Source organism: Mus caroli, unplaced genomic scaffold (genome assembly GCF_978045245.1).
Source record: "Mus caroli unplaced genomic scaffold, Mus_caroli_1 scaffold_2, whole genome shotgun sequence".
Lineage (NCBI taxonomy): Eukaryota > Metazoa > Chordata > Mammalia > Rodentia > Muridae > Mus > Mus caroli.
In genome coordinates this window covers 151980507-152007718 of record NW_028227257.1, presented here as the reverse complement: position 1 = coordinate 152007718, position 27212 = coordinate 151980507, and the positions used below count along the sequence as shown (strand labels likewise).

General features: G+C 48.8%; 1 protein-coding gene across 2 annotated transcripts in view; it reads right to left on the bottom strand.

Annotated features, from left to right (window-relative positions):
• Nucleotides 1–27212, bottom strand: part of Cfap77 (cilia and flagella associated protein 77) — a 127733-nt gene that overhangs the window by 4819 nt on the left and 95702 nt on the right. Inside the window, exons 5-6 of one of the 2 annotated variants that reach the window (XM_021156179.2) lie at nt 24423–24524; nt 23967–24053 (exon numbers count right to left, since the gene is read on the bottom strand). In XM_021156179.2, the coding sequence (XP_021011838.1) occupies nt 23967–24053; nt 24423–24524 (189 nt within the window). Of the gene's footprint in view, nt 1–23966; nt 24054–24422; nt 24525–27212 lie in introns of those variants that run through there. The other variant, XM_021156178.2, reaches the window with a different exon arrangement.

Here is a 27212-nt window from a genome sequence, read left to right as displayed (position 1 = left end):
GAAGCACAGGACTGAGGCCAGCTGGGAAATTAGTGAAACCTTGTTATTGTTATTATTGCTAAATGTTTACTTATTCCTCTTTTGTGTTGTATGATGAGTGTCTTCCTTACATACATGTGCAGCAGCACATGCATGCAGTACCCATGGAAGGCCAGAAGAGGGGGTCAGACCCCCCTGAATTAGAGCGATAGGTAGTTGTGAGCTGACATGGACCCTGGGACCTGAACCCCTGGTCCTCTGCAAGAGCAGCCAGTGCTTCTAATTTTAAAACCTATTATTTATTCTATGTGTGGGGGTGTTTTGCCTGCATGTGTGTCTGTGCACCACAAACATATGCCTGGTGCCCTCAGGGCTCAGAAGAGGGCACTAGAGCTGCCGTATGGATGCTGGGAACAGACCCTGGGTCCTCTGGAAGAGCAGCCAGTGCTCTTAATCACTGAGCCATCTCTCCAACACCTAAACCTTGTTTTAAAATAAGTAAGTATGGGCGGTGAGCTGGGTAAAGGGTAGAGGCACTCGCTGCCAAGCCTGATGACCTGAGCTCCATTCCTGACCCCACAGAAAGGTGAAATGTAGCCATTTCACAAAGTTGTCCTCTGACCTCCACACATCTCCACCCGACATATGCACAATCATAAACTTTAAACCTTCATCACACTGAAAAATAAAAGACGATTCTGAAATCAAATAAAAAGATGTGGATGCGGCTGGGCACAGCTAGTCCCAGCGCTCTGCTGACAGCAGCAGGAGGAGAGGCCAGCCGGAACAGAAGATGGCTTCCTCAATTGCTCCCCAGTTTAGTTTTTAACAGGGTCTCTAACTGACCCAGAACTCGCTATATCAGGCTGGCTGGGTAGGGAGTTTGAGGATCCACCTGTTTCTACTTCCTCAGCAAAGAAGTCACAGGCACGTGCCACCATACCTGCCTTCTTGATGTGTGTCCTGGGGATTCACGGTCAGGCTCTTAGGCTCATTCAGCAAGTGCTTGAGCCACTGAGATAATCTCCCCATGCCAGAATAGTATTTTTGTTTGTTGGTTGGTTTTTATGTGTGTGTGTGTGTTCTTGTGTGTACATGCATGCATGGTGTGAAGGTGACAATCAGAGAACAGCCTATGGTACTGGTCCTTAGGTGTTTCTCATCTTTTGTTTGATACAAGGTCTGTCATAGGCCCAGATGACCGCCGGCAGAGGCCAAGCCTTCTGACTCCAGGAGATCTACCCATCTCTCCCTCTTACCTTACCATCACCTCGAGTATCACACATGCGTTTTAGAAGTCTGAGGCAAATATCTTTACCAGCTAAGCCATTTCCCTACCCCTGACATTTTTTAAGTGACAGAAGACACAGAGGAGGCCATGAAAGAGGTTACAGTGCTGGACCTTGGCCCAGAAATGCCAGGAGCCACCAGAGCCTAGAGGAGTGCCTCCTTGAAACCGTTGGAAAGAGCTGTGCCTTAGCTTTAGCTTTCCATTCTCCAAAACTGTGAGAGAATTCATTTCTATTGTTTAGCCCCCACGCTTAGGGTGACTTGTTATAGGAGCCTCCTGTTATATATATATATATATTGTAGAGCACTCCTGCAGGAGATGCTTCCATCCCCGTGGAACTGTTCAGCTGACTCACATACTACAAGAGAAGTTCTAGTAGAAATGTTCTTTTGTGGGGCCTGAGGAGATAGCACAATCGATGTACTTGCTACTTTTGATTGTCAACTTGACATAATAAGAAACCACTTGGGAAGAGAGTCTCATAAGGGAATTGTCTAGTTCAGTTTGGTCTGTGGGAGATTAATTGGTGTGGGAAGACCCAGGCCACTGTGGGAGAACGATTCCCTAGGCAGGGGTTCCTGAGCTGTGTAAGCGGAGAGAGTGACCAGAGCACTAACGCGCATGTTCTCATTCTCTCTCCTCTTTCTTGACTGTGAACATGACCAGCTGCTTCAAGTTCCTGCCTCAGTTTCTCTGCAATGATGAACTGTCACCTGGAGCTGTGAGCTAAAATTCTTTCTCCCTTAAAATTGGTTTTGTCAGGGTATTTAATCACACCATAGAAATTAAACTCTACAGTTAGTAAAGCGTTTGCCTTGCAAGCATAAAGATCTGAGTTTGATCTGTAGCACCTACATATAAGCCGTTATAGACACACATGTCTGTAATCCCAGGGCTAGAGAGAAAGAGACAGGATCTGGCGCTGACAGTCTAGCCTACTTGGTGAGCCCCAGGTCCCAATGTGAGCCCTGTCTGAAAACTTATGGTGAATAGATACTGGAGAGGTGGCCCAGCACTTAAGGGTAGGCACCTGCAGCCCTTGCAGAGGACCACGGGCTTGCCTCCTAGCACCACATGACAGTCCATAACCAACTGTAACTCCAACTCCAGGGGATCCACATGCCCTTTGCTGGTATCCTAGGGCACAGCATGTATGTGGTGCACTTATATACACGTAGGCAAAATACTTATGTACATAAAATAAAAAACCAAGGTGAGCACTGCCTAAGGAGACAGGACTCTAGATGTTGACCTCTGGCCTCCACACACACACACACACACACAAACATGTTCATTTTGCACATGCCATTTACCAATCTCACTAAAGCAGAAATGTGCATCAATCCATCCATCTGGAATACATTACTAAGCATCAACTGTCTTCTGTGATAGTTAAACTCTTATCTCTTGGTTATTGTTTTTAGGTGTTTGTTTGTTTGTTTGTTTGTTTTTTAAGACAGGTTCTCTCTACATAGCCCTGACTGTCCTAGAACTCACTTTGCAGTCAAGGCTGGCCTCAAACTCATAGAGATCTGCCTGCCTCTGCCTCCCAGTGCTGGGATTAAAGGTGTGCACCATGCCCAGCTAAACTCACATTTCTTACCTGTCATCAGTCCCTTCTCCATTTGGCATGGGCTTTCTTCCTGACTGGGTGTTTGGGCTGTGAGGAGTCCTTTTCAGAGACTGCATGGGCATCCCTCACCTGTTCTGTTGTCAGCAGCACCAGGCTAACTGTGGAGCAAGCCACAAGCACACCACTGTAGGACAGCCTCTGTGCTGGACTCACTTGCAGTGGGAGCTGGGGCAGATGTGCGCACGCAGCACTAGGTTCTTTGAGGCATGATATTCTTTCAGCATGAGGCGTGCACGGTACTGGAGACGTGGTTAAACAGGACAGACCCAATAGAGAGGCAAGTGGGCCGATTAAAAAGGATGTAATTCATGTGGCCTCAGGTGGTCAGTGAAGGTGGAGCTGGGAGTATTGGGAGGGGAAGGTAGGCTCTAGAGGGAAGGAGTGTCAGCAGAGGTAAGAGGGACTGTACACCTCCTGGGCTTCGGGTCACCTGAGAAGTAAGACTCTAGGGATCTGCTTAGTGGCCAACTTGCTGACTCACCTAGAAGCCAATTCAAGGAAGTAGGCCTCCAGAAAGAGACCTTTCTCTTTCTGGTGACGGTGACTGGGGGTGTGGCTCGGCTAGTAGAGTGCTTGCCTAGCATACATGAGGTCCTGGGGTCCCCCTAACGGTGCACACACTGAGCATGGTGGCACACCCCTGTGAACTCTAGCATGGTGGGGGGGGGCAGAGGCAAGAGGATCAGAGGTTCGAGGTAGACTTTGGGACTAAGCTCCTGTCTTCTGTCATAGCTCCCCTGACAGAGGAGCCACTTGCCGCCCTGGAGGGTCCCTTTAAGCATCAGCCTGAGTCCCCCTGCATGGTCATGACCGTGAGACCCCGTGGAGTCGATGATGAAGAGACATGGAGTAAGGAATTCCTTCTGAGATGCTTCTAAATTAAGCCATCCACAGTCTGTCTCCGCCTGGAGCTAAGACACTGTAATGGCTTTGGCAGGAGACAGCTTTGCTGAGAGGAGCTCTGAGCCACTCTGAGGTCAGCACAGGTAAATAAAAGGCATGCCCATAGCAGCTAGCTAGCAGTCCACGGACCACTCCAAACCTGTAATCCTACCCCTAGTCAGCAAAGGTGTGGCCCTGCCTAAAGGCGGGGCACTGCATAAATCTAAACATTTTTCAAAGATGAACCTGAGAGTCTGCTCCACAGTGCCCTAGAGACACCACAGAGGAAGACAGGACAAGCCCTGCCCACACTGCCCAGCGGCACAGTGGCTAAGCACGCAACTGCTGAATTACAGTTTACACCAGAGCTGTTAAATGAGATCTGGGACAGGAGAATCTAACTTTATGGGGATAGGCAGAATCTCTAGAGAGGATGAGAGGCTGCTCAGGGGAAGGAAGAAGAGAAATATCCCAGACAGGAGGGATTAACCTAAGGTCTGAAGTGGGAGGAATTTGGGCAAATTAGAGAAAATGAAAGCAAGCAAGTGTGGCCTGGGTCAGTTAGTCCAAGCAGGGAACTGATGGGAGATGCCAGGATAGATTTATCCCCAATGTGCCTAGGGGTCACCATCCCCTCATGGGCCATGTCCTTTGTTCCCAGCAGCTGGGTTGAATAAAAGGATCTCAGAAATTTGGGGCTGGCAGAGACTTTGTGAATGCAACACACCGCAGCTAAAGAATGCCCAGCCCAGAAGCAGAAAGCTATCTCTGAGTATGCAGTTAACAAGGGGAGAGCTGGGCTAGAGCCAGCCTGGCCCCTGCCCCCTGCCCCCCATCATGTCCTGCTTCCCCGGGCTCTACCCACAAGCACCCATTCCCTTCTAACAGGCTCTGGGGACAGGCTTCACTCTGGGTACCTGCCCTTCCTGTGCTGTTGATGGTTACTCTTAGCATCACTGTTTTTATTCTTCCTGCTCCTGCGAGTTCACTGTTGTTCCTTTCCTTAGCTCCCACAGTTGCCCGCTTGGCCAACTACCCTTGCACTGGAAGGTTTTTCTGTTCTCAGCACTCCATCAACAATGTCAGCAGCTCTTTCCCTCTAAGTCTCTTTTAGCTCCTCTTGCAAATTTTGACTATTTTGACCATTCCCTTTTTAAAAATGTTTTTGAAACTGTAATTGCATTCTCCCCCCACCCCCCATTCCAGTCATTCTCTTTTAACGCTGCCCCTCCCCCAATCCCTAGCCCAGGCTAGCCTTGAACTCGAATTATAGCTGAGGATGACACTGGATGTCTGATCCTCCTGACCTCTTCCAGAGGTCCTGAGTTCAAATCCCAGCAACTACATGGTGGCTCACAACCATCTGTAAAGGGATCTGATGCCCTCTTCTGGTGTGTCTGAAGACAGTGACAGTGTACTCATATACATAAAAAAAAAAAAAAAAAAAAAAACAGCCGGGCCGTGGTGGTGCACGCCTTTAATCCCAGCACTCGTGAGGCAGAGGCAGGCGGATTTCTGAGTTCGAGGCCAGCCTGGTCTACAAAGTGAGTTCCAGGACAGCCAGGGCTATACAGAGAAACCCTGTCTTGAAAAACCAAAAAAAAAAAAAAAAAAACAAAACCAATAAACATTTCCCCCTTGGGCCAAGTTTATTCTGTAAGAGAGTCTGTACTGAGAACAGTCTTTTGGAAGAGACTTGGATGCAGAGCCACAAAAATGAAGTGAAGCTGGCCAGGGAAAGGAATGTGTCCTGTGATGATGGACTCATGGGTGGAAGACATGAGCAGGCAGCTGCCAGAGTGGAGGCATCCATTGCCAACAGATGCAGGCACAGGGGATCTGAAAGTGATGGGGGTAGGAGTGGAGCACACCACTCCGGGCCCATAAGGTCAGCACTGACAATGCCTGCATGCTGGTTGGTTGCAGTGAGGAGTACTGGTAATGCCAGGACTGGGAAGCAGAGACGTGTTTGAGACCAGCCTGTGCTATCAAGTGAAACCTCATCTAACAAAAATGAGAGGCTGGTCAGAGGGCTTAGTCAGTAAAGTGATTGCTGCCCAGGCACAAAGGCCAGATTCCCAGGAGCCACACAAAAGTCAGGGGCAATGGTAACTGCCTATGATCCCAGCACGAGGAAGTAGGCACTCACTGGCTAGTCAGTCTAGCCGAAACGGTGAGCTCTGGGTCCAACGAGAGACAGACTCAGAATAAGGTAAAAAAGCAGCAGCAGAAGTTGATCTTCAGGGTCCATACAGGTTCATGCACAAACACAGGGGAGTGTGCACCTCCCTACACCCAGTTTTCAACACACACACTGTAGAGAGAATTTCTCATAAGCATCACCTGTCAATAAAAAAAAATAATAATAAGGAAGGCCAATGGCCAATGAGATGAGGCAGGAAATAGGAGGTGGGACACTGACAGGAAGAGAAAGGATTCTGGGAAATGGGGAGAGACTAAAAGGAAGAAGTGAAGGAAGAAGCGGGCCAGGACTGAAGGGAAGGTAACTGACCTTGTGGAAGATGCAGGATATCTTTAATGGGTTAAATAAGTTACGAGCTAGCCAGGGAATGAGTCAAGGCATTTATTAATAAATAGTCTCAGAGTTGTCATTCTAGGAGTAGGAGCTGGGGAGGAAAGCATATTTTTTTTACAGCACACGCACACACACATGCACCCACACGTGCATGTAAGCATGCATGCACACACACATGTACGTAAGCACATGCACATGGATGGACACAAACGTTTTGCCAGTGGAACAGTGTTTTATGTTACATGGGAACCTAGAGAGACTTCTCAGAATGTCCTTTAAGGATTATAGATGAGGTATATGTAACATTGGTAACATGGAATGCACAGTTATCCAGAACACAGCTCCTTGACGGGGACCAAGCCAATGGAGCCTGGCGGACTGAGGTAGTGGACACTCCAGAGGGACCCTTTCACCGCAGCAACCCTCACCCTGTACAGCTCGTTAAATCCCAGGGAATTAAAATCAAAGGAAGTCAAGCTTTCAGCTCATCATGGCCCCATCCACACTGCTAGCAGCCACCATGTAGGTAGGAATCTACAGAACACACTAGATTTATCTGAATCAACATGTAGACACTTCAAAGCCATGACGTCGTATGGGAATAATCACAGAAAATGGCTAGCTAAAGTCTAGAACACAGGCAGGATGCCATTTAAAATTATTTTTACTTTATGCATATGGGATTTAATTTTGCTTGCATGTATATCTGTGTGTCATGGGTCCATGCAGAGCTGGCATGGGCCAGAAAAAGGTGTCAGATCTCTGGAACTGGAGTTGTAAACCACCATGTGGGTGTTGGGAATTGAACCCAGGTCCTCTAGAAGAGCAGCCAGTGCTCTTAAGGGGTGAGCCATCTCTCCAGATCCACTTTTATACATCCTTTCTATGAAAGACAGAACACATATAAGGACTTGAAGTATCAGTCAAGTGCATATAGCCCAGGGCTGATTGGCCAGCCTGGGTGTACCTGCTCAAAGTCAAGGACAGATACCATTTGGCTTTCTCCTTTTTTTTTTTTTTTTTTTTTGCATTTTCCACATTTCTTCAGTTTGAGCCTCTGCTACAGATGAGGGGGTTTAGGCTGTCATGGCAGAGTCCTCCAGGGGCCAGGGCAGCAGCAATTGACAATAAGCTCCAAAATGGAGTCTTACAACTGTTTGGATAACTGTGCCACTGTCCCAAGTGGGGGGTGGTGTGTGGTACATGCACGCCCCTCCCATGCTTGCAATGGCCAGGAAAACTCAAACCCAAGACTGTGCACACGCCCCGGTCAAGCGGCTTTTTCACCGAGCTCAGGAGATTCCCAGCCTCTGACACATACCCATTGCTGACACTTGACATATCCTCTGACACTTAGCTCCTCGCCCTAACCACACTTGGTCTCCAACCAGACACCCAGCTTTCCAGAGACAGGTAAGAAGCCTGAGAAGGTGAAGAGAGGTTTGAAGGGAAAATAGCCAGAGTGGGGAAAAAAGAAAGAAAGAAAATCTACCAAAGAGCTCAGGGGAGGGGGTGGGGGTGACAGCCACTGAGGTTTCGTTTCTTAAATGACAACTGTGCAGTGACTGGGAGAGAGACCCTGCTGTAAAGATTGAGGGGCTGTCTGCTCTAATGAGAGGCACTTGGAAATTATGGATCAGTCCCAGGCCAGTAATTTCTGTCAAGTTCGGGGCAGCTGGAGGTCAGAGGCCCCAGTAGAACACTAGTCCGGGCAAGACCTCTTTGGTGAACAGGCTGGAGTCTCCCCTCTGATGTAGCAGGTTGTGGTTTAAGTAATTAATGAGGAGAACAATCTCTCCTGAGACATCTGGTCCCCTAAATTGTTATTCTGCTACTGGCTCCAAAAATAGACCGAGCAAGGACACAGAATCCGACCCTCCCTGCTGACACACGCCAGGGCTTCAAAGAACATCTGACAACTGTGCAGGCAAATTTCCTGCCTCCCCACAAGGGTTCTGTTCAGCTTGGAGCCACACTAGTCCTGACTCACGGTGGGAAAGGGATTGGGGGCTTGGGGGAGGGACCACCCTCACGCAACAACAGTGGGGATCGAAGTGCAGACAAAGACTCTTTGCAAGCCTGGAGAGAAAACCAGGTCTGTGTCTACCGACTCACCAGGCCAGGAGACCTCATGGGCATTTGTGCCTCTGAAAACGAGACCCCGGGGCCACAGAGTCGCTCAGTCAGTGCCTACGAGCATGAGACTTGAAGTCCATCCCCAGCACCCACATAAAAGTTGGGTGTGGCAACACTCACCTAGAATCCCACACTGAGGAAGTCCCTGGCGTTCATTGGCCAAGCTGTTTGGTAGAATCACTGAGCTCCGGGCTCAGAGAGATGCTGCCTCAGATAAGGTGGAGGGCAGTGAGAGATGCCTCTGTAGTGAGAGTGACTTCTGGCACCGGTGTACAGATGGAAGGAGAAAACTGAGTCCACCAAGTGATCCTTTGACCTCTTCAGTTGTGACATGGCCCTTGAACCCACACATGGTCATCACACATGCACGTGCACACACACACAATAATAAATGAATAATATTAAGAGAGTAGAGTTGGGAAACAGAAAGGGAAAGGATGAGAGGTGTCAGAGGAAGGCACTGATCTTAACCTTTTGCTTCCACATTCACGTGCACATACGTGTCACACACATATGTGAGAATCTACCAGTATCTCTCCACCATGCCATAGGAGTGGCTACAGCCAGTCTTTAACAGCTGAAAACAAAATTCCACAATAAAGCTACTCCTGGTGGAGGTGGATAATACTACAGCAGCCTCAGTCACACGGTAGGGTGTGTGCCTGGACTTCCCACAGACTCCAGGTCAGGCCGAGCTGGCCCTCTAGCCACAGGTGTACTGTGTAAGTGAGATCTGAGACTACACCAGACTCCTACCATCAGAGGTCAGCCAGCAGCCTGCTCTGGCCTCCACAGAATGGAGTCTGCACAATAACTGCTCCTCAAACCCACAGGAGCTGCTTGTTCATTTGCTTCAAGAAATTTGAAGGGCTTAGAAGCTAGTGTAGGCTGCAGTTCACTCCTTGGAACCCATGGTCTTGTTCTTGTTTTTAAAGCCAGGTATGGCACATACTCTTATAATTTCAGCAATGGGGAAGCCAGACAGGTATATCCTGGGGTTTGCTAACCAGCAAATCTAGCCAAGTTGCTGAGTTCTAGGTCAATGAGAGATGCTGTCTTAAAAGTAAAAGGAAAAGAGGAAAGGAAAGGAAAGGAAAGGAAAGGAAAGGAAAGGAAAGGAAAGGAAAGGAAAGGAAAGGAGAGGGGGCAGTGCCTGAAGAAAACACCCAAGGCTGTCATCTTCTGCTCTCTACAGGCACTTGTACATGTGTGTGTGCACAGCTCCTCACCAATGTGCACGAGTGTGCGCGTACATGCACACACACACACACACACACACACACACACACACACACACTGGGGCAGGGCCTGACTCTTTTCTTAGCCTAAGTGTAGACATCAGCTATCAGAGCATATTCATGGGTTATAGGTCATTGCCTCAATCTCAGCCCATCCCCAGAACCATCTGGTTCAATAAACAGTCACCCTCAGGTCTCTGTAGTCACCATCAGTTTTCTGTCCCTATGGATTGGCACAGTTTTTAGTTTAGACACCTGTGGTTCTTGTCTATCCATTGGCATGGTGTTCTCAAAGTCTGCCAGGGTTGATGGAAAGACCCCATTTCTTTTCTTTTCTTTTTTTATTTATTTCTTTCTTTTTTTTTTCCCGAGACATGGTTTCTCTGTATAGCCCTGGCTGTTCTGGAACTCACTTTGTAGACCAGGCTGGCCTCGAACTCAGAAATCCGCCTGCCTCTGCCTCCTGAGTGCTGGGATTAAAGGTGTGCGCCACCACCCGGCAAGACCCCATTTCTTTTTTGATTTTTTTTTTTTTTGTTTTGTTTTTCGGTTTTTCGAGACAGGGTTTCTCTGTGTAGTCCTGGCTGTCCTGGAACTCACTCTGTAGACCAGGCTGGCCTCGAACTCAGAAATCCGCCTGCCTCTGCCTCCCAAGTGCTGGGATTAAAGGCGTGCGCCACCACTGCCCGGCTCTTATGACTGAACCATGTTTCCTTGCATGCGCAGGCTGTATTTTCTTTACTTGTGTATTAACCAATGGATGCTTGAGCCATGTATGTATGTATGTATGCATGTATGTCCATGGATGTTGTTAGCAATGCCTGAGTACAAGTCTTTGGGTGGCTGTATATTTGCATCTCTTGGTTATACATGGTAAGAACAGAACCGTTGTGCCCTGTGGGACTGTCTAGGCTCATAGCAAACTACCAAAGTGTTTTTGCAAAAGTGGGACGGGATGGGGCGGGATGTTTATTTCCCCCAGCAACACATGGGTGGGCACTCTGGTTTGTTCCCAGTCTTGCCAACATTTACATTGTCTCTTTCATTGTAGCCATACTTGTGAGTGCCAGGGTAGCTCCTGATGCTTTCTTTGGCTCTTATTTCCCCAGTGGCCAGTGATGCTGGGCATCTTGTGTGTTGACTGGTGTCTGGATGGCATCTTTAGAGAGTGTCTGCTCATGTTAAACTTGGGGCATTTATCTTTTTATTATCAAGTGACTAGAGTGCAAGTCTCAAAAAAGACCCAGCTCTCATCACATAGCCAAGAACACCCTTGAACCTCTGAGCTCAGTGTATGCACCACCAACCCCATTTTCTTCTTTTCATTATCTTGACATAGTATGTGGAGCACAAACTTTCTTATACTTTAATCTTAGCCAAAAAGCCAAGAAGTGAGAACACTTGAAACCTGGTTTATCTGGTTTTTTTGTTTTTGTTTTTTAGTGAGTTGTATTTTATTTCCTTTTGCATAAAGAATCATCTTGATGGGACATTAAAACAAAGAATTTAGGAATACAACTACTAAGATGTTTATTTTAATGACCCCTCAAAGCCAACTTCTGAGGCAACTAAGACGAATGGATGTACTTTCCCTCCTTAGGTAACTTCAGGTCACCCGGCCCTGAGGCGGTCAATGTGGTGTTGGTGGGAACTCATTTCGCTATGGCAGTATGGAACGGAGTGATTCAGAGGAGGCAGGGAGGACAGCAGGGCCTTCGAAGGCATGAACATGGTGTCCCTGAGGCTCGTTAGTTACAGAACAATTTTAGTGTGGTTATGGGTCCAGAAAAGAATCAGGAGCACAGCAGGCTTCCATAATTAGCTTAAGTGAGCCTCTTTCTTTTTGCTTTCTTTTGTTTTGTTTGTTTGTTTGGTTGGTTGGTTGGTTGTCCTGGAACTCACTCTGTAGACCAGGCTGGCCTCGAACTCAGAGATCTGCCTGCCTCTGCCTCCTAGTGCTGGGACTAAAAGTGCATAACACCATCACCTACTTTAAATGAGCCATTTTTAAAAAAATGGATCTGCCTTTAAAACTGTTACAATCTTGAACAGGCGTTGCAGCCAGAGTGGAAAAGCTGTGGACATATTCTGTTGGCACTGAGTTCCCCTGGGGAGGTCTCTCATGCGGCCTCCATCCATTTCGAGCCTCAGTGTGGTCCTTCCTCCCAGTATCTGGCCCAGCGCAGCTTTCTCCTGAGTCTCCACCACGGTTTCTCTCCACCCAAACCCCAGAACCATACATCATCTTGGACTTGAATCTTTCCTGCTCTTTGAAACACCTTAGCCCAGAAAGAATGTCACACTGGAAGATGCCACGTTGGTGTTGTGTCACACAGAGACCCCTTTTCTGTCCCCATTTCTGTCTCCATCTCAAGCCCCCCATGTAACACATGCACACACACACACAAGCACACATACTTGCACACACACCCTGGGATGCAAATGATAACCACCCACCCATCACTGTGAAGCTTGACAGAAAATAATGAGAGACACTAAATCTTTTATAAGGTCAACACTCGCCTTAGCCGAGCAGCTGTCAAACAAGAAAAGAATTTAGCGCCGGAGCCACGAAACTTCCATCGGCTCATTAAACCCAACAGGGCCCGGGCCTGGCGTGGCGGAGGAGACGAGGGGCCTTCCGTTTTGTGTCAGTAATTTGCGGTGGAGGAGGCAGAAGAAACAGCCAGCGCCAAAGGGGCCTGGGGGGCGACTGGGGAATCGTTAGCGCGCCAGGATCGGCCGCAGCTCCTAATTGGAAGCATTGGGCATTATCAACGGAGGATTTGCCTCAGCTCCCTGACAGCTCGTGGGCCCAAAATGATCGCCCACTTGTCAGCGTAAAAGACCATTAAAAACAAACCGTTTTGATTTAATTGGAGGCGGTGCACTGTGGGACCAGGTGAAGAGGCTCAGCAATCGCCTCACCCTGGCTGTACCCCTTCTCCCTCTGCGAGCCAGGCCAGGCCCAGGAGCCAATGTGGTGTGTGTGTGTGTGTGTGTGTGTGTGTGTGTATTCACACAGACTTTTCGTCTTTCAAAAACTGTCTAAGAAGTGAATGGGACACAGACAGAGCTTCACAGCAGCAGGGAGGTCTCCTTTCAATGTCTTGTCAATAAACACAGCGAGAAGCTGAGCTGCTGAGAAGGGGGGATCCCCCTTTGCAGTGGCTGCATGATGGATGTCCTTTGGCTCTATTCTTCTAGGAGAAGTGTCCCCAGGCCTCTAGCCACAGGAGATTTAGCCAACCAGCAAGCAATGGGATAACCCAGTGGGTACCCCAAGCTCAGCTGTGGCTTGCACACCCCTTCAGAATATCAGAACATAGAGGGTCATGCTTGCTTATCTAGAAAAGTTAGGAGAGGAGATATCCTGGACCTTTCTGAGGACCCACTGTAAATAGGACAGTCCCAGGGACCTGGGCTATCTCAACAGCATCCCCTTGGGATAGACCATAGCATGCTAAGAACATGTAGTCAATAGTCCTACATGGTCCTTGTAAACAGCCAGTCGCAGAAATGCCACCTAAGCACCTGTTGGCTTCTCTGACTAATGAAGGTGCGTCCAGGCACCCAGAGCATTGGTCAGGAGAGCGCATGGGTGTGGTGTGTTGCCTCTCAGAACCACGCACACCACGGGTACTTGATAAATACTAACTGGCTCTCGGCAGATCTTGAAGAGCAGAGGTACATTCATCTCACTCCCTCTTACAAAGTGTGGTCTCATTTGTTGCTTACAGCTTCTTTGACAAGACAACCCCATGCAGCAGGCACATGCAGTGCTGGAGAGGTGTGCTAGGGAGAGCCAGGGAGGCTCCGAGCCGATCCCTTCCCAGACACTCCAGCTCATTTTGATGAAGGATCAAATGGGAGGAGACACTGGATCTCTGACGAGCTTCAAACTCCAGAGCTCCAAATTTTGCTGCTGAATTTGGTCAATGGGGATTCCTTAATTACTTTCTCTGGAAATTTCCTGGGTAGTTCTTTCTCAGGTGGTTTTCTGAGTGCACAGTTCCTCGGTTGACGGAGTCTTTGATTTTGTGCTCGATTGTAAATTAAGTCCTTTGCTGTCCCGCGCACATGGTGCCTCCCTGCACCTAATTGAGTATTCATATAGGCTGTCGAGCAGCTCCTGCAGTACTGCTAGGGCAACCAGGGCCTCTCTCAGATGATTGGCGTCTCAGCCTGTGGGGGTGGGGCTTGATGTTGCTCTGTCTCATAGTGGAATAATGATCAGGAACACATTCTCCTACTGTCTTCTAAGAAGAATAGAACTTTCCCATGGTCAATGATGCTAACCAAGTCATGTCATCTAGATAGGAAGAATGTCAACACCATGTTCTGGACAGTGTCCTAGGGGAATGTCTACCAGAAGTAGGGGAAATGTAACCATTGAGTGTGTTCAGTAGACATTTAATGAATATTTGCTATAGAAACAAAAGGAAAGATGATGGATGCACAGATACATGGAATATGTGGAATGGATATATGGATGGAAAGATGAATGGATGGGTGAATGGACACCAGGGTCCATGGATGGATGGATGGATGGATGGATGGATGCATGCATGCATGCATTCATGGATGGATGGATGAATGGATGGATGAATTAGGAACCTGAAGTGAAACAACAGAGTCCTTAGAAATCCATATGCTTTGCTCAACTCTAAGTGCAAGAAGGTATTTCATTTTCTCTAATATCTCTACGCTGTCTCCTTCCAGGTCACTTGAAGGTCCACAACGAGTTGCATATGAGGGTAAATAAGATATTCCAGGGCTGTGTGATGCAGATCCAGCCTGGAGTAAAATTCAGATGTTCTGGGGCCCCTGATTGAACACTTCCTCACTCTTGCTTGGGGTCTGCTATGTGGGACAAAAAGGAATTTCACATCAACCACACTTTTCTGCAATTGGCAGACAGCGTATTGTAGGTAGGAATGTAGGTGCTGGGGCAGATGGAGCTGACTTCTAGCTTGGCCCTATCACTTTTCAGCTGTGTGGCCAGGAACCTTAGTTTCTCACACACAAAGTCAGAGGTGCATGGTCCATCCATGCTGTGGGGTCATTGTCAGGTTCATGTTTTGGTATCTGGCACCTGACCCTGGCATTCAAGGCAGTGTGGCTGCTACTATTGTTACCACAAAGTGGTTCACAAGCCCAGCAGTGCCTCTCCTGGGTGCTCCCCAGCGGAAGTTTTCCCCACAGGGAAGGAGTCAGGGGGCATCTGTCGAGCATCTTCAGCCACAGCTTTGTTCAAAAATGTGCAGAAGAACATTCAGACTGACAAATCATGACAGGGGTGAAAGACATTGCTGAGGGCCAGAGGCCACAGTCTGGGTGGGTCCCTAGTGTCACAGGCAGGGCTCTACCTTCCACACTCAGAGTTCTGCCCCCCAAGAGCAGTTAAGAACCTGGCAGCTGTGGAAAAGTAACTGCCTTGGGAAATTTGCAAAGCTGTCATGTTCAAGGGGGAGCCAGGGATTCAGGGGGCTTCAGAAGCCAGAAATATAACCAGGAGGTAGGAGGCGGGAGGAGAGAGATTTGCATTGAATTTGAGAAAGAAGTTACCAAGGACTGATGGGTCCCTTCAAGTCACAGTGAAAGCCCAGCGAGGTGGTATTGGAGGCAGGACCTTGGGAGGTGATTAGGGTCACATGAGGTTGTGAACAGGAGCATCAATGATAACACAGTTGGCCATCTAAGGACAGCCACATCTCTCTCTACCCCTTCCCCTCCATATTCCTCATATCAGGCACAGCAAGGTGTGCTCATCAGAACCTGCCTGTACTGCAGACTGAATTTCTAGCCTTCAATACCAGACAGCCACATCTTCTGCTGAGGCTGCCCAGCCTGGGCTGTTCTGAGATGTAAGCCCTGAGCAGGTTGGTCCAGTCTGGGGTACTATGTGATAGCAACCCCAAGCAGGCTGTTCCAGCCTGGGGTATTCTGTGATAGCAGACTGGTCCTTAAGTCCTGTCGCCAGCAGGTCTGATTCCCCTCAGAGGGCCCAGCTTGCTGCATAGTACACGTATGAATGATCACCCACCTGCCCCAGTAAATATATAGCCCAAAGTACCAAGCAGAGGTGTTGACCTCCATCCAGAGTGCTTCGGTAACTGCTTGCCAAAAGTATAAGTCTGGCAATTGTCCCACATCAGCTGGATCAGACCTTAAATCTTTATTTGAGCGCCATGTCTCTGCTAGAGAATACCTTACTCATGGGAGAAGATGCCAACGCCTACCACAGACCAGACATTGTGGCACTGCTGGACTGTTCTCTGGCCGGGCACTGGCCAAGTGCTTTCTATATGCTCATTCTTCCTAATGGCTGTGCTCACATTGCAGTGTGGGGGCAGCCATGAGGCAAGCCAAGCCATAGAGCCGGCTTGCGGCTTCTCAGCCTGCAAATTTGAGCCATTTACCACAATTGTGTCTGCTTCCCACTTGTAACACAGCATTCTGAGTCTTGCATCAGTGGTCTCTTTCTTCTTTGGCCTCCGGGCCAAACTGCAATTTGAAAGATGTCAGAGGTTTTATCAAAGTCTAATAGCTTTGAGGGCAGTGAGAAGTTTACAGCAAGGACTTAAAACAGTCGAAGCTGGCCACGACCCTCTGGACACCCATCAACGCCTTGTGACTGAGTGCCTTTCTCTCTCCTTTCCCATGCCCAGGCCCTGCAGTTAGCACCACTGACCCCTGACCTCAGCTTCAGCCCTTCAGCCCTCATCAGCTCTTCCAGAGCCTGACCCTGGAGGCTGCCAAAGTCCACATCTCTACTGGGCACTTTCCTGGCTATTAACCTGGCATGTGACTGTGAGCCTCTGAGCCCTGGGTTCCCCATCACCAAGGCAGGGGACACTCTCATGCCACTGGGTCACATGAGTGGCATGAAATGGGACAATTCACAGAGGCACAGGCTGGTATGAGGCGTGGGTGAGCCAAGGACATGGCTGTCACAGTCACTGCACCGGTGTTCTCTGTTACTCCCCTGCCCCCACTTGCTTCCATCCATGAGTCTTTGGTTAAACCACCCACGATTGCTTGTGTTGCTCCAAAACACTGTTTCCCAGGGTGCCTTTGAAAGGAGGAAGGGAGGTGGCCACAGTGTCGCCTAGCCTCCTCCCCGGGCTGTTTTCTGATGCCCTTGTAGACACATCTTCTCTATAGAAAGCCCATGAAGGTATGCTTGCTCTGGTAACAGCTGCATGCATCTCACATGCTTATCCACAAGTGCCAGCTCTATCCTACTCGATCATGGAATGCCATTTACCTGCTAGAATCTAACCGCCATGGGCGTCAGTGTCAGACAGCATCAGTGACCATTTCACCAGCCACTTTGGTGTTGGCTGACAGGAGGTGGCAAGCAGGACATGGAGAAAGGGCAGGCTCCTCCCTAAGTCATAGGGTCCAACTTAACTTAGGGAGCATTTAGTCTCTTGTAGATGAGCTAAAAGAAGATGTGAGAAACTTGAGCTCTCCCTCATTCCCCATTTGGAGGTTAGAGAGCTGCACCTGGGCTGGAGAGGAAGCTTAGCTTGCCTGGCACAGATGAAGGCATGGGTTCAAGACCCTGCACTGTAAAAGCTATAGTGAGGCAAACCTATAATCCCAGGGCCCAGGAGTCCAAGGCAGGAGAATTGAGAGTTCAAGGCCAGGGGCTAGAGAGACAGCTCAGCAGTTAAGACCACTTGCTGCTCTTGTAGATAGTCTGAGTTGAGTTCTCAGAATCCTTATGTGGCTCACACCTGCTACAGGGGATCTGATGTCTTTAGTCTCCACAGGCACCTATACTCACACGTATAGACATAACCACACAGCATACCCTTAATTAAAAATAAGCATTTGAGGCCAACCTGGGATGCATGAGTCCCTGTCTCAAGAAAAAAGAAAAGAGAAGAGAAGAGAAGAGAAGAGAAGAGAAGAGAAGAGAAGAGAAGAGAAGAGAAGAGAAGAGAAGAGAAGAGAAGAGAAGGAGACCAACTAGAAAATACAGATAGCTTATTTATCACTGTTAATATATGTTTCTCTTCTCTTCTCTTCTCTTCTCTTCTCTTCTCTTCTCTTCTCTTCTCTTCTCTTCTCTCCCTCTCCTCCTCCTCCTCCTCCTCCTCCTCCTCCTCCTCCCCCTCCCCTCATCTCCCCTCCCCTCCTCTCTTTCCTGAGACAGGGTCTCACTATGTAGCTTTCTGACTGTCCTGGAACTCACTGTGTAGACCAGTGATCTTGGACTTCCAAAGATTCACCTGTTTTTGCCTCCTGAGTGCTGGGTCTAAAGGTGTGCACCACCATGCCCACCTGGTTTTCAACATTTTTTTTTTTTTTTTTTGGTTTTTCGAGACAGGGTTTCTCTGTATAGTCCTGGCTGTCCTGGAACTCACTCTGTAGACCAGGCTGGCCTCCAACTCAGAAATCTGCCTGCCTCTGCCTCCCAAGTGCTGGGATCAAGGGCATGCGCCACCACTGCCTTTTTTCAACATATTTTCAAACTCAGTAGGGAAGGAGATCCTTCTGGATTAAGTTGAAAATCCCCAGAGCTGGCAGGATCCAGAGGGCTGGGTTCTCAAGTGGCAAGACAAAGCCCATAGGATGCCAGCCTCAGCCAGGTCTTGATGTAATTTCCCGGCCCTATAGCAGCAGACACTCCAAATATCTCTGCTGTTCCAGGTACATGTCCAGCACTCTGTCCTCTGTTCTTGCTTTCCTGTCTGTATGCCCTTTGCTCTGGCTGTTTGTGACTTCCAGGCACATCACCCCAGAAGGTGTCAGATTATGTAAAGTCGCTGTTCCTGTTCCTCCCAGGTGGATTTCTACTGGACCTGTTTATAATGGGGCCACTGTTTATAGGAAGGTCCAGCAGCAGGACCAGAATTCTAAGTCACTCTCTCCATTCTCCTGGTTCCTCCTGTGACATGTCATCCCCTTGCTGCACTCAGTGCCCTTCTAGGTGACATCAGATGTCTCTTGCTCCTTCTTGAGAGTAACAGTGTCAGGCTCAGGGAGGGGCAGCATGTCTGGCCTCTGTCCTTCCTGCTTGGATCTAGGAAATGGGATGCTGAGGTTGGATGTCTGCCGTTAGAGAGTGGTCCTTCTTTGTGTTAAGTCCCTTGAAGAGGTGAAGGCTGTAGGGAGGACTGGGTTCGAGGCCTCTGGGGTTTAACAGAGAGTTAACTTTGCAGCCAGCTATGATTTGTACAAGAGCTTAAAGGTGGCAGAGAAAATCCTTTTCTTACATGCAGCTGCTTCTCCTAATCGGCTGCTTCTCCGGGTGGCCCTGCTTGGCTGACTGCAGATGCATTTCTTCCCTCAATCTCCAGCTCTAGTTAAGGAGCCAGAGGCCCAGGAGACCCAAGGCAGGGTTAGTCTTCCACAGAAGGAGGAGGCTGATCCCAGCATCCAGAGCATAGGAGCTTGTAAATCAAACTCTTAGCTTAATGGCTTGGGCCATTATTCTAAAGCAGTGGGGCTGAAACCAAAAGCCAAAGGAAAATGCAGTCAATTTGTTCATACTTTAGTGACTGAAAGACTATGTAATGTTGGTGTGAATCCGCACTGTAGACAGAAAAACACAATCAGGGAGGATAGAGTGTGGACAGGGATGAGCAACGCTCCTTTATCTGTGTGTGTGATATGTATAAGTGTGTGTGTGTGTGTGTGTGTGAGAGAGAGAGAGAGAGAGAGAGAGAGAGAGAGAGAGAGAGAGTGAGAGAGAGAGTGAGAGGGAGAGAGAGAGAGAGAGAGAGAGAGAGAGAGAGAGAGAGAGAGAGATGTGTGGTATAAATGTGTATGTGATATGTGTGGTGTGATGTGTATGGTATAAGAGTGTGTGTGTATATGTAGTGTATGTGTGTGTATGATACATGTAATATAAATGTGTGTGTGATGTGTGTGGTATAAGTGTGTGTGTGTATGTGATATATGGTATAGGTGTGTGGTGTGATATGTATGGTATAGGTATGTGGTGTGATGTGTATGCTATAGGTATGTGGTGTTATGTGTACGGTATAGGTATGTGGTATGATGTGTGTGGTATAAGTGTATGTGATGTGTATGGTGTGTGTGTGTTATGTGTGCAGATGTCTAGATGATACAATTGTAGGAATTACAACTATAGGAATTGTAACTACCTCCCAAATGTGGGATTGCTCTGTCACTGAGGACAATACCTCTCCAAACTTCCACCACCACCTATATATCATCCCATTGTCAGTCTGTGACTTCTCTGTCCATGTCATGCTAATTCAATGGCTGCAGGGTGGCCAAACTCATTCTGGCTTGTTCATCACCATGTTCTCAGATTAGAGAATCTGCCATGGAGGTGTTCAAGGAGAAAATTTGTGAATGAATGAGAGAGTAGATAGATGAGTAAATGATATGTGAATGCAATGGATGGATGGATGAATGGATGGATAATGTATGGATTGATGGATGGATGGATGGATGGATGATGGATGGATAGATGGATGGATGGATGATGGATGGATAGATGGATGGATGATGGATGATGGATGGATAGATGGATGGATGGATGATGGATGGATAGATGGATGGATGATGGATGGATAGATGGATGGATGATGGATGGATAGATGGATGGATAGATGGATGATGGATGGATAGATGGATGGATGATGGATGGATAGATTGATGGTGGATGGATGGATGCTGGATGAATGGTGGATGGATAGATTGATGATAGATGGATGGATGATGGAAGGATAGATGAATAATGGATGGATGGGATGGATGGATGGATGGATGGATGGATGGATGGATGGACAATCACCTCCATCTTCAGCTTACTGTGAACCAGGAGCTCTGCTTAATTCTGCACAAATGTGCCCTGCCAGAGAACTTCATCAGCACATTTTACAGAAAAGGATGTACTCTTAGACAGGCAAAGCCATTGGGCAGAGCAGGGTACCATCACCATTTGGTTGCTTGATGCTGGAAGCTCTCTTGCACACACAGGCCATTCCTGCCTCCTTGCCACACTGGCCTCTATCATCCTCTGAGGTTCCCAGGATACACTGCAGACAGAACAAGAGTCTCCATGCTACTGGGAGTAGAAAGGGTCAGCCTCGTGGCTCTTCCCTTAGGGGCGGGAGATGATGACTTCATGTCCCCCATATGAGAACCCAGAGAGTTGGAGTTATTCTCCTAATAGTGTGGGGTCTTTTATTTCCAAGAGTTCTTGTTCTACTTCCCACATAGCTCCTTGGCCACATAAGAGGAAACTGTGGAGTCTCAGTCCAGAATAGGCCTCACAGGCCTGAGCCTACTCTCTTCTGTCTTGTCTTGTCTTTATTTATTTATTTATATGCGTACACTGTAGTTGTCTTTAGACACACCAGAAGAGGGCATCAGATCCCATTACATATGGTTGTGAGCCACCATGTGGTTGCTAGGAATTGAACTCAGGGCCTCTGGAAGAGCAGTCAGTATTCTTAACCACTGAGCCATTTCTCCAGCCCCTGAGCCTACTTTCATTTTTGGATGTAAAGACTGAAGCTCCAAACTCCCAGCCTCTCAACTAGGCCCTCACATTATGAACATCCAAATCAGCTAATGGGTAACCATCCACCCTGGTACTGCTACTGCTTGCCAACTGCAGGACACAAAGACTAGAAAGAAGCCAGGGCCACTGGAGGCCCTGTCTGCAAGGCCCACTACAAGGATGTGCCACTGCCTTCCTTGGCCTCGGGCTCTCCCCAGACCCCCTCGTAACAGGCTGATAGGGAGCAGAAAGCAGCCTGTCTGACACATTGACCCAGCCCAGGGTGGACGCCTGAGCCTGCCTGCCGCTTTTCCATGTGAAAGGTGTTTAATTATTTCTGACAGAGTTCAGCCTCCACATCTGTTCTTGAGCAGGGAGGGTCTGCTTAGGTTATCCATCACTGTGACAGGTTCAACTTTTTTGGAAATGCATTTTCCCATCATAATGGGGCCAGGATGGGGGCGGCAGATCAGCAGTGACATTCGACCCAGACAAAGACCCTCCTGGGGCTTCTTGTACCATGAAACAACAGCAGCCTGACCTGGGCCTGGCATGCCTTCTGAGCACAGCCCCTGCTTGGTGGCAGGAACATGGCAGTGCTGGGCATCTGTGTGAGGCTTTCACTGTGTCCGTGAGAGCCTTTGAAAATCTTCAGTCACTCTGGTCTGGTTACCCTTTCATTTATCCATTCATTGCAGGGTGATTCACCACCTCCTCTGAGCCAGGCACCCTGCTTAGCTCTGAGGACATGGCTAGGGCCTGGTTCTTGTGGACTTATGCATTACTGAGGAAGATGAAAGACTGTCTAGTTAATCACCTGACTAAAGTTGCTAAGCCTTTCAAAGAGAAGCTTTGAGGCCTCAGGCACCCCTCGGCGATGAGGAAGGACCTGATAGAGGTGCTTCGGAGACAGAAAGCAGTCCCAGGAACCTCAAGATTAAGGCAGCTGCCTTCAGTCTCCATACTGCAGTACATACACATTGTGCTTCCAGCACTGAGTTTGTGCTGCAGGCTCAGTTAAGATAATGGCAGCTCTCAGAGGTCTGAGGCTCTCGAATGTACGATAATGTACCTGAGCAGTCCTGCTCAAAGAACCTAGCACACATGCTGCATTCCAGGGCCTGTATGGTAGGTGATCCCAGAGGTGTCCTTGGAAGACACACAGGAAAGACTTGGGACTTGGCCTTGCCCCTCTGTCTCAAATGGTTAGTGTGTTACCAGCATGGTCAAGAAAGGTGCTATGCAAGGTTCCAGGCGAGCCACTCCAGAGAGGCTGAAGAAGCCCTGGACCCTCTTCACCTACAAGGCTGGGTTGGGATGTTTGTCCTGAGGATAAATTGTCATTCTCTACACCGCATTAGCCACACATGATGCCTGCCACCAGAAAGAGTTGTCGTTGCTGGGTAACTGCTTCTAACAGTACCTCAGAAGTCCTAATGGGTAGCAGAACTCCCCAGACCCTGAGACAAACCCCCTCTCTTCCAAACAGAAACACTGACTCATTTCTACCCCCAAGCTTTTATCAGGCCCAGCATTGTAAAAATAGAGGCCACCTGGAAGGCATCTTGTGCCCATGGGAGCTGGGGACCCTGGTGCCCCTCTGGCAATGTCACTGAGATGCTTGCATGCACTTGGTCACATGCATAATAGAAAACAGGGCCAAGGAGAAAATGAGATCTGCGGCGGGGGTGGGGGGTATGGGGAGAGGGAGAGACCTCGGGAGAGGTAGCGACCAACTGAAGGCAAGAAGAGAGATCTGTGTGGGACACAGCGAGATGGAGAAACCAGAGGGAGGTTTTGCTGTTGAGACTTCGTGTGCTGACAGGTGCTAAGAGGTGGCAGTGTGGCAGTGACTCCCGCCACCTCCCGATCAGTGTTCAGTCATGTTCTTTCTGTGACATTTGTTGTGAGCCCAGCAGAGGCCTGGGCTGATGGGCAGCAGGGCACATGGTCACTGACATCTGTCGATGGAGGCCATTTGGGCAAGGCACAAGAGACCACATCCAGTGTGGCAGAGCCGCTTTCCCGCGGAAGCTCAGCAGCTTGTTCAAGTGCATTAGGCTCAGGAAGGCAGCGGTCCTGTCACTGTCTAACTCAGAGTTTCAGGCAGCACAGCCGGGCCAGCTGCCTGGGAATATCGCTGGTGCAGCTGTCTTGATAGGGCCAGAGGTGTCCCTCATGACCTTCAAGAAAGACTCCTTCTGCCTGGGTTGGCTGCACACAGCCTGCCTAGGCAGCCTCTCTTGTCCTAGACCTGCATTTCCAGCCCTCCCGTTTCCCTTAGTCTGTAATGCTACCCTGACCTACCCAACATTGTCCTTGTCTTGCTAAAAATTGCTGATCATGACTCCCTGGGTGTTACAGGGTCACATGGTGAAAGAACAAGGTCCGCTCTAAAGCCAGAGCGCAGCCTGGCCCCTGTATCCCAACTCCCCTTTATTCAGATGCTCCGCTTAGGGGGTCATTTCCTGCCTCTCCACTGGTACCATCATTCAGGTGGATTAGCAGTGAGGGCACAAGCTTCTTTCCCATCTGGGTGCATCTTCCCCATACAAGACACATTTGGGCCCTAAACTAGAGTAGATGCTTCTCTATACAGACAGCCTCTGCTTTTAGGTAGCCAGTCATCCCAGCTCTGTGCTGAGATGACCTGAGATTTCCCAAGGTTCTGCCTCTTCCCAGCATTCTCCATGTTTTCTGTCTATAAAACAGGTCAACATCAGCAGCTTGTCCATGGGTGCTTATCAAGAGTCTTAGCCGAGGGCTGACGGGACGGCTCAGTGCTGCACAAGTATGAGGAGTTCGAATCTCCAGAAGCCACATGATGTCAGCTGCCACAGCCTGCCTCTACAGTCCCAGCATACCTACAGCGAGATAGGAAGTACAGGCAGGAAAATGCCCAGTTTAGGCCACCTAACTGTCTGTACAAGACCAAACACAGGGGTCCACCTGGATTCCAGGAAAAGACAGAAGTGACACCCAAAGAGGTTTTCATAGTGGACATCTGCACTCATATACATACATACATGTGCATACTCCCGCCCCTCTCCAATCACATACTACACACATGTTTAAAAAATTAAAATCTCTGATGAGCTAAGTGGACTCAGAACCTGGATAGAAGGAAAGCCCCTAAATGTCAACTGCCACCACTGATGGTCAGAAGCCCACGGAAATCTGACATCAGCCAGCCCCAGCTTTGGTGCAGAAAGGTGGCTGCAGGTGCCACTGACCTTCTTGAAGTGAGGCATGTGCCAGAGAGCATCCAGCTTCACCGGAGGCTTGTACTTCCTCAGCTGACTGCTCCTTGTCTCATACAGCTTCCCCAGGATCACCTGCAGGCCAGAGAGGCAGTGCTGAGATGCTCGCCCTGCTACCTGGAGGCTTTAGAATCGCCGTGGAAACCAACCCTCTGAACATGTCTGAGGAGTAGTTTCTAGCTAGGGCTAAGTGAGGAGGGAAGACACACACCGGATGTGAGCACGTCTATAGCACAGCCTGGGGTCCTGGACCAATGGAAAAAAGGAGAGAGGTGAGCACAGACATCCATTCTCTCCCTGCTTCCTGATTGATACAATGTAACTCCTACCTCCAAGCCTTCTCAGCCATGACAGACCTACCTTCAAACACTGAGCCCAAAGAAGTCCCTCCCTCTTTAAGTTATTTTGTCATGCATGTCCTATCAACAACACAGCTAACACACCAGGACAGTGACCATGGGGCCTTGGATTAGGGGGTAGAATTATGGACAGACAGTCTTGAGGGTCCCTTCCCTCTAGCTTGAACTTTCTCTCTGGCCATTTCACAGCACTGGCCCTACCCCTGTGTACAGTTCATGGTTGCTTTGGGTACTGGCTGGCTTTGTGTATCAACTTAACACAAGCTGGAGTCATCAGACCAGAAGGAGCCTCAGATGAGGAAATGCCTTCATGAAATCCAACAGTAAGACATTTTCTCAATTACTGATCAGTAGGGGAGTGCCCAGCCCATTGCGGGCTGGTGGTCCTGGGTGTAGTCTTTAATTTAAGCCTGAGAACTTTATCTGTTCTCATTCTAGCTCCCAAATAATTGACACAAAGACCTATTAAGCTTAGCAACAAGCTTTAAGTCTAGGCTGGGCAGATTCTGAGTGATTCTGACCCTCTAAGCTATCTACTTCCCAGCCACATGGTCCTTTACCTTTAATCTGAGCCTTGCCCTGGCTCACTCTAGTCCATGTGTGTCCTCATGTCTGCTCTCTCACTGCAAACACATGGCGAATCCTCCTGGCCACTCCACATGGCCTCTCTACCTTCTCTCTGCGTGGTCCTCCCCTTACTTCTCTCTCTCCCTGGGCCCCCTGGCTGGGATCGGAAGTTCAGCCTTCCTATCTCCTCTGCCCAGCCAATGGCTGAACAGCTCTTTAACCAATCAGAGATAATTGGAGACCATTCTATACACAATATTGATAAATGTTCAATAATTGTGACAGTGCTAACATCTGAACTATAACCAGATCTCTGGGCACAGAAGTCAGCAACTGAATATACAGTGCACAAGAGCCACCCCCTCCAACTGAGTTCTATAAGAAGACAGGCTGAGCAAGCCAGGGAAGCAAGCCAGTAAGCAGCACCCCTCCATGGCCTCTGCATCGGCTCCTGCTCCAGGTTCCAGCCCTGTGTGAGTTCCTGTCCCAACTTCCTCCAATAATGGGCGCTGATCTGGAAATGTAAGCCAAATTAACCCTTTCCTCCCCAACTTGCTTTTGGTCATGGTGTTTCCTCGCAGCAATAGAACCCTGACTAAGACACTTTTGGTTTCTGGTTTAACCATAGAGCAGCAGCTGTTTGAGAATCTCTACCTTCTACCCTAAAACTAACACAGCTTCCGTGGTTCACAGGGAACCCTGATGTCACTGTCCCATGGTGATGGCCTGCCCAGGAGGAAGGAGGAAAGATGGTGGGCATCTTTGGGGAGAGGGAACTTGAGCATGCCTAGAGTCTGAGAGGTCTCTCATGGGCTTCAAAGGTGGGGAAGCCCATTTCTTCCCCACCTTTAGTGGTGGAGCCCCACTAACAGGTACCAGCAGGTTTATAATCAGTCTTGTTTTACAAGGTGTCTGTCCAGGATTGAGATGTGTTCCTTCCAAACTCAAATGGTGCTGCCCTAACCCCCATGTGACTGTGGAGATGAGGCTTATGAGGGTACTTGAGGTTAAATGGAGTCAAGAGTGGGTTTCAATTCAACACAACTGCAGTCCATAGAACAGCGGGGAGGGTGATAAGGGTTCTCCCCAACATGTGAGGACACAGTAGAGTGTGTCTGTCTGCAGCCAAGGAGTGAGACCTCAGCAGAAGTTAGTCCTGCAGTCACCTAGATCTTGGAGTTACAGATGCTGGAGCCATATCTGGAGTGATGAGGAGGAGGAAGAGAGGCACAGGTATCCAGTGGCTTCCCACCTCTCTCCGAGGGCCTCCCCAGCCTGCTCCCTTTGCTCCTTTACTGCCTTGCTTCCTACAGTCTTTGTTGTGGCAGTTTTCTGGGGACAGGCCATGGGATAGGCTAGGGGTTGAAACTTGGCAGGCCTACATGTGAATTCTACAGGTTTCTATAAATCTTTTAGGCACCATTTGTAGCATATAAGCCCAAGCTATAAAACGCCCTTCTCCCTGTTCCTAGAATTCTTCCAACTGGTTTAGGCTGAAAGTGCAGAGCCCTGGGACCAGACCTAAAGTGACCTAGGTATAAGCAGACAACGCTTGTGACAACTAAGAACTGGAGGAAGGAAAGCAGCCTTTGTCTCTACAGATTCCTATGGTCGGGCCATACTGCTAATGTAGCATGTCTACGAGTAATTTCTCTTCTCTTCTCTTCTCTTCTCTTCTCTTCTCTTCTCTTCTCTTCTCTTCTCTTCTCTTCTCTTCTCTTCTCTTCTCTTCTCTTCTCTTCTCTTCTCTCTTCTCTCTTCTCTCTTCTCTTTCTCTTTCTTTCTCTTTCTCTTTCTCTTTCTCTCTTTTTCTCTTTCTCTTTCTCTTTCTCTCTCT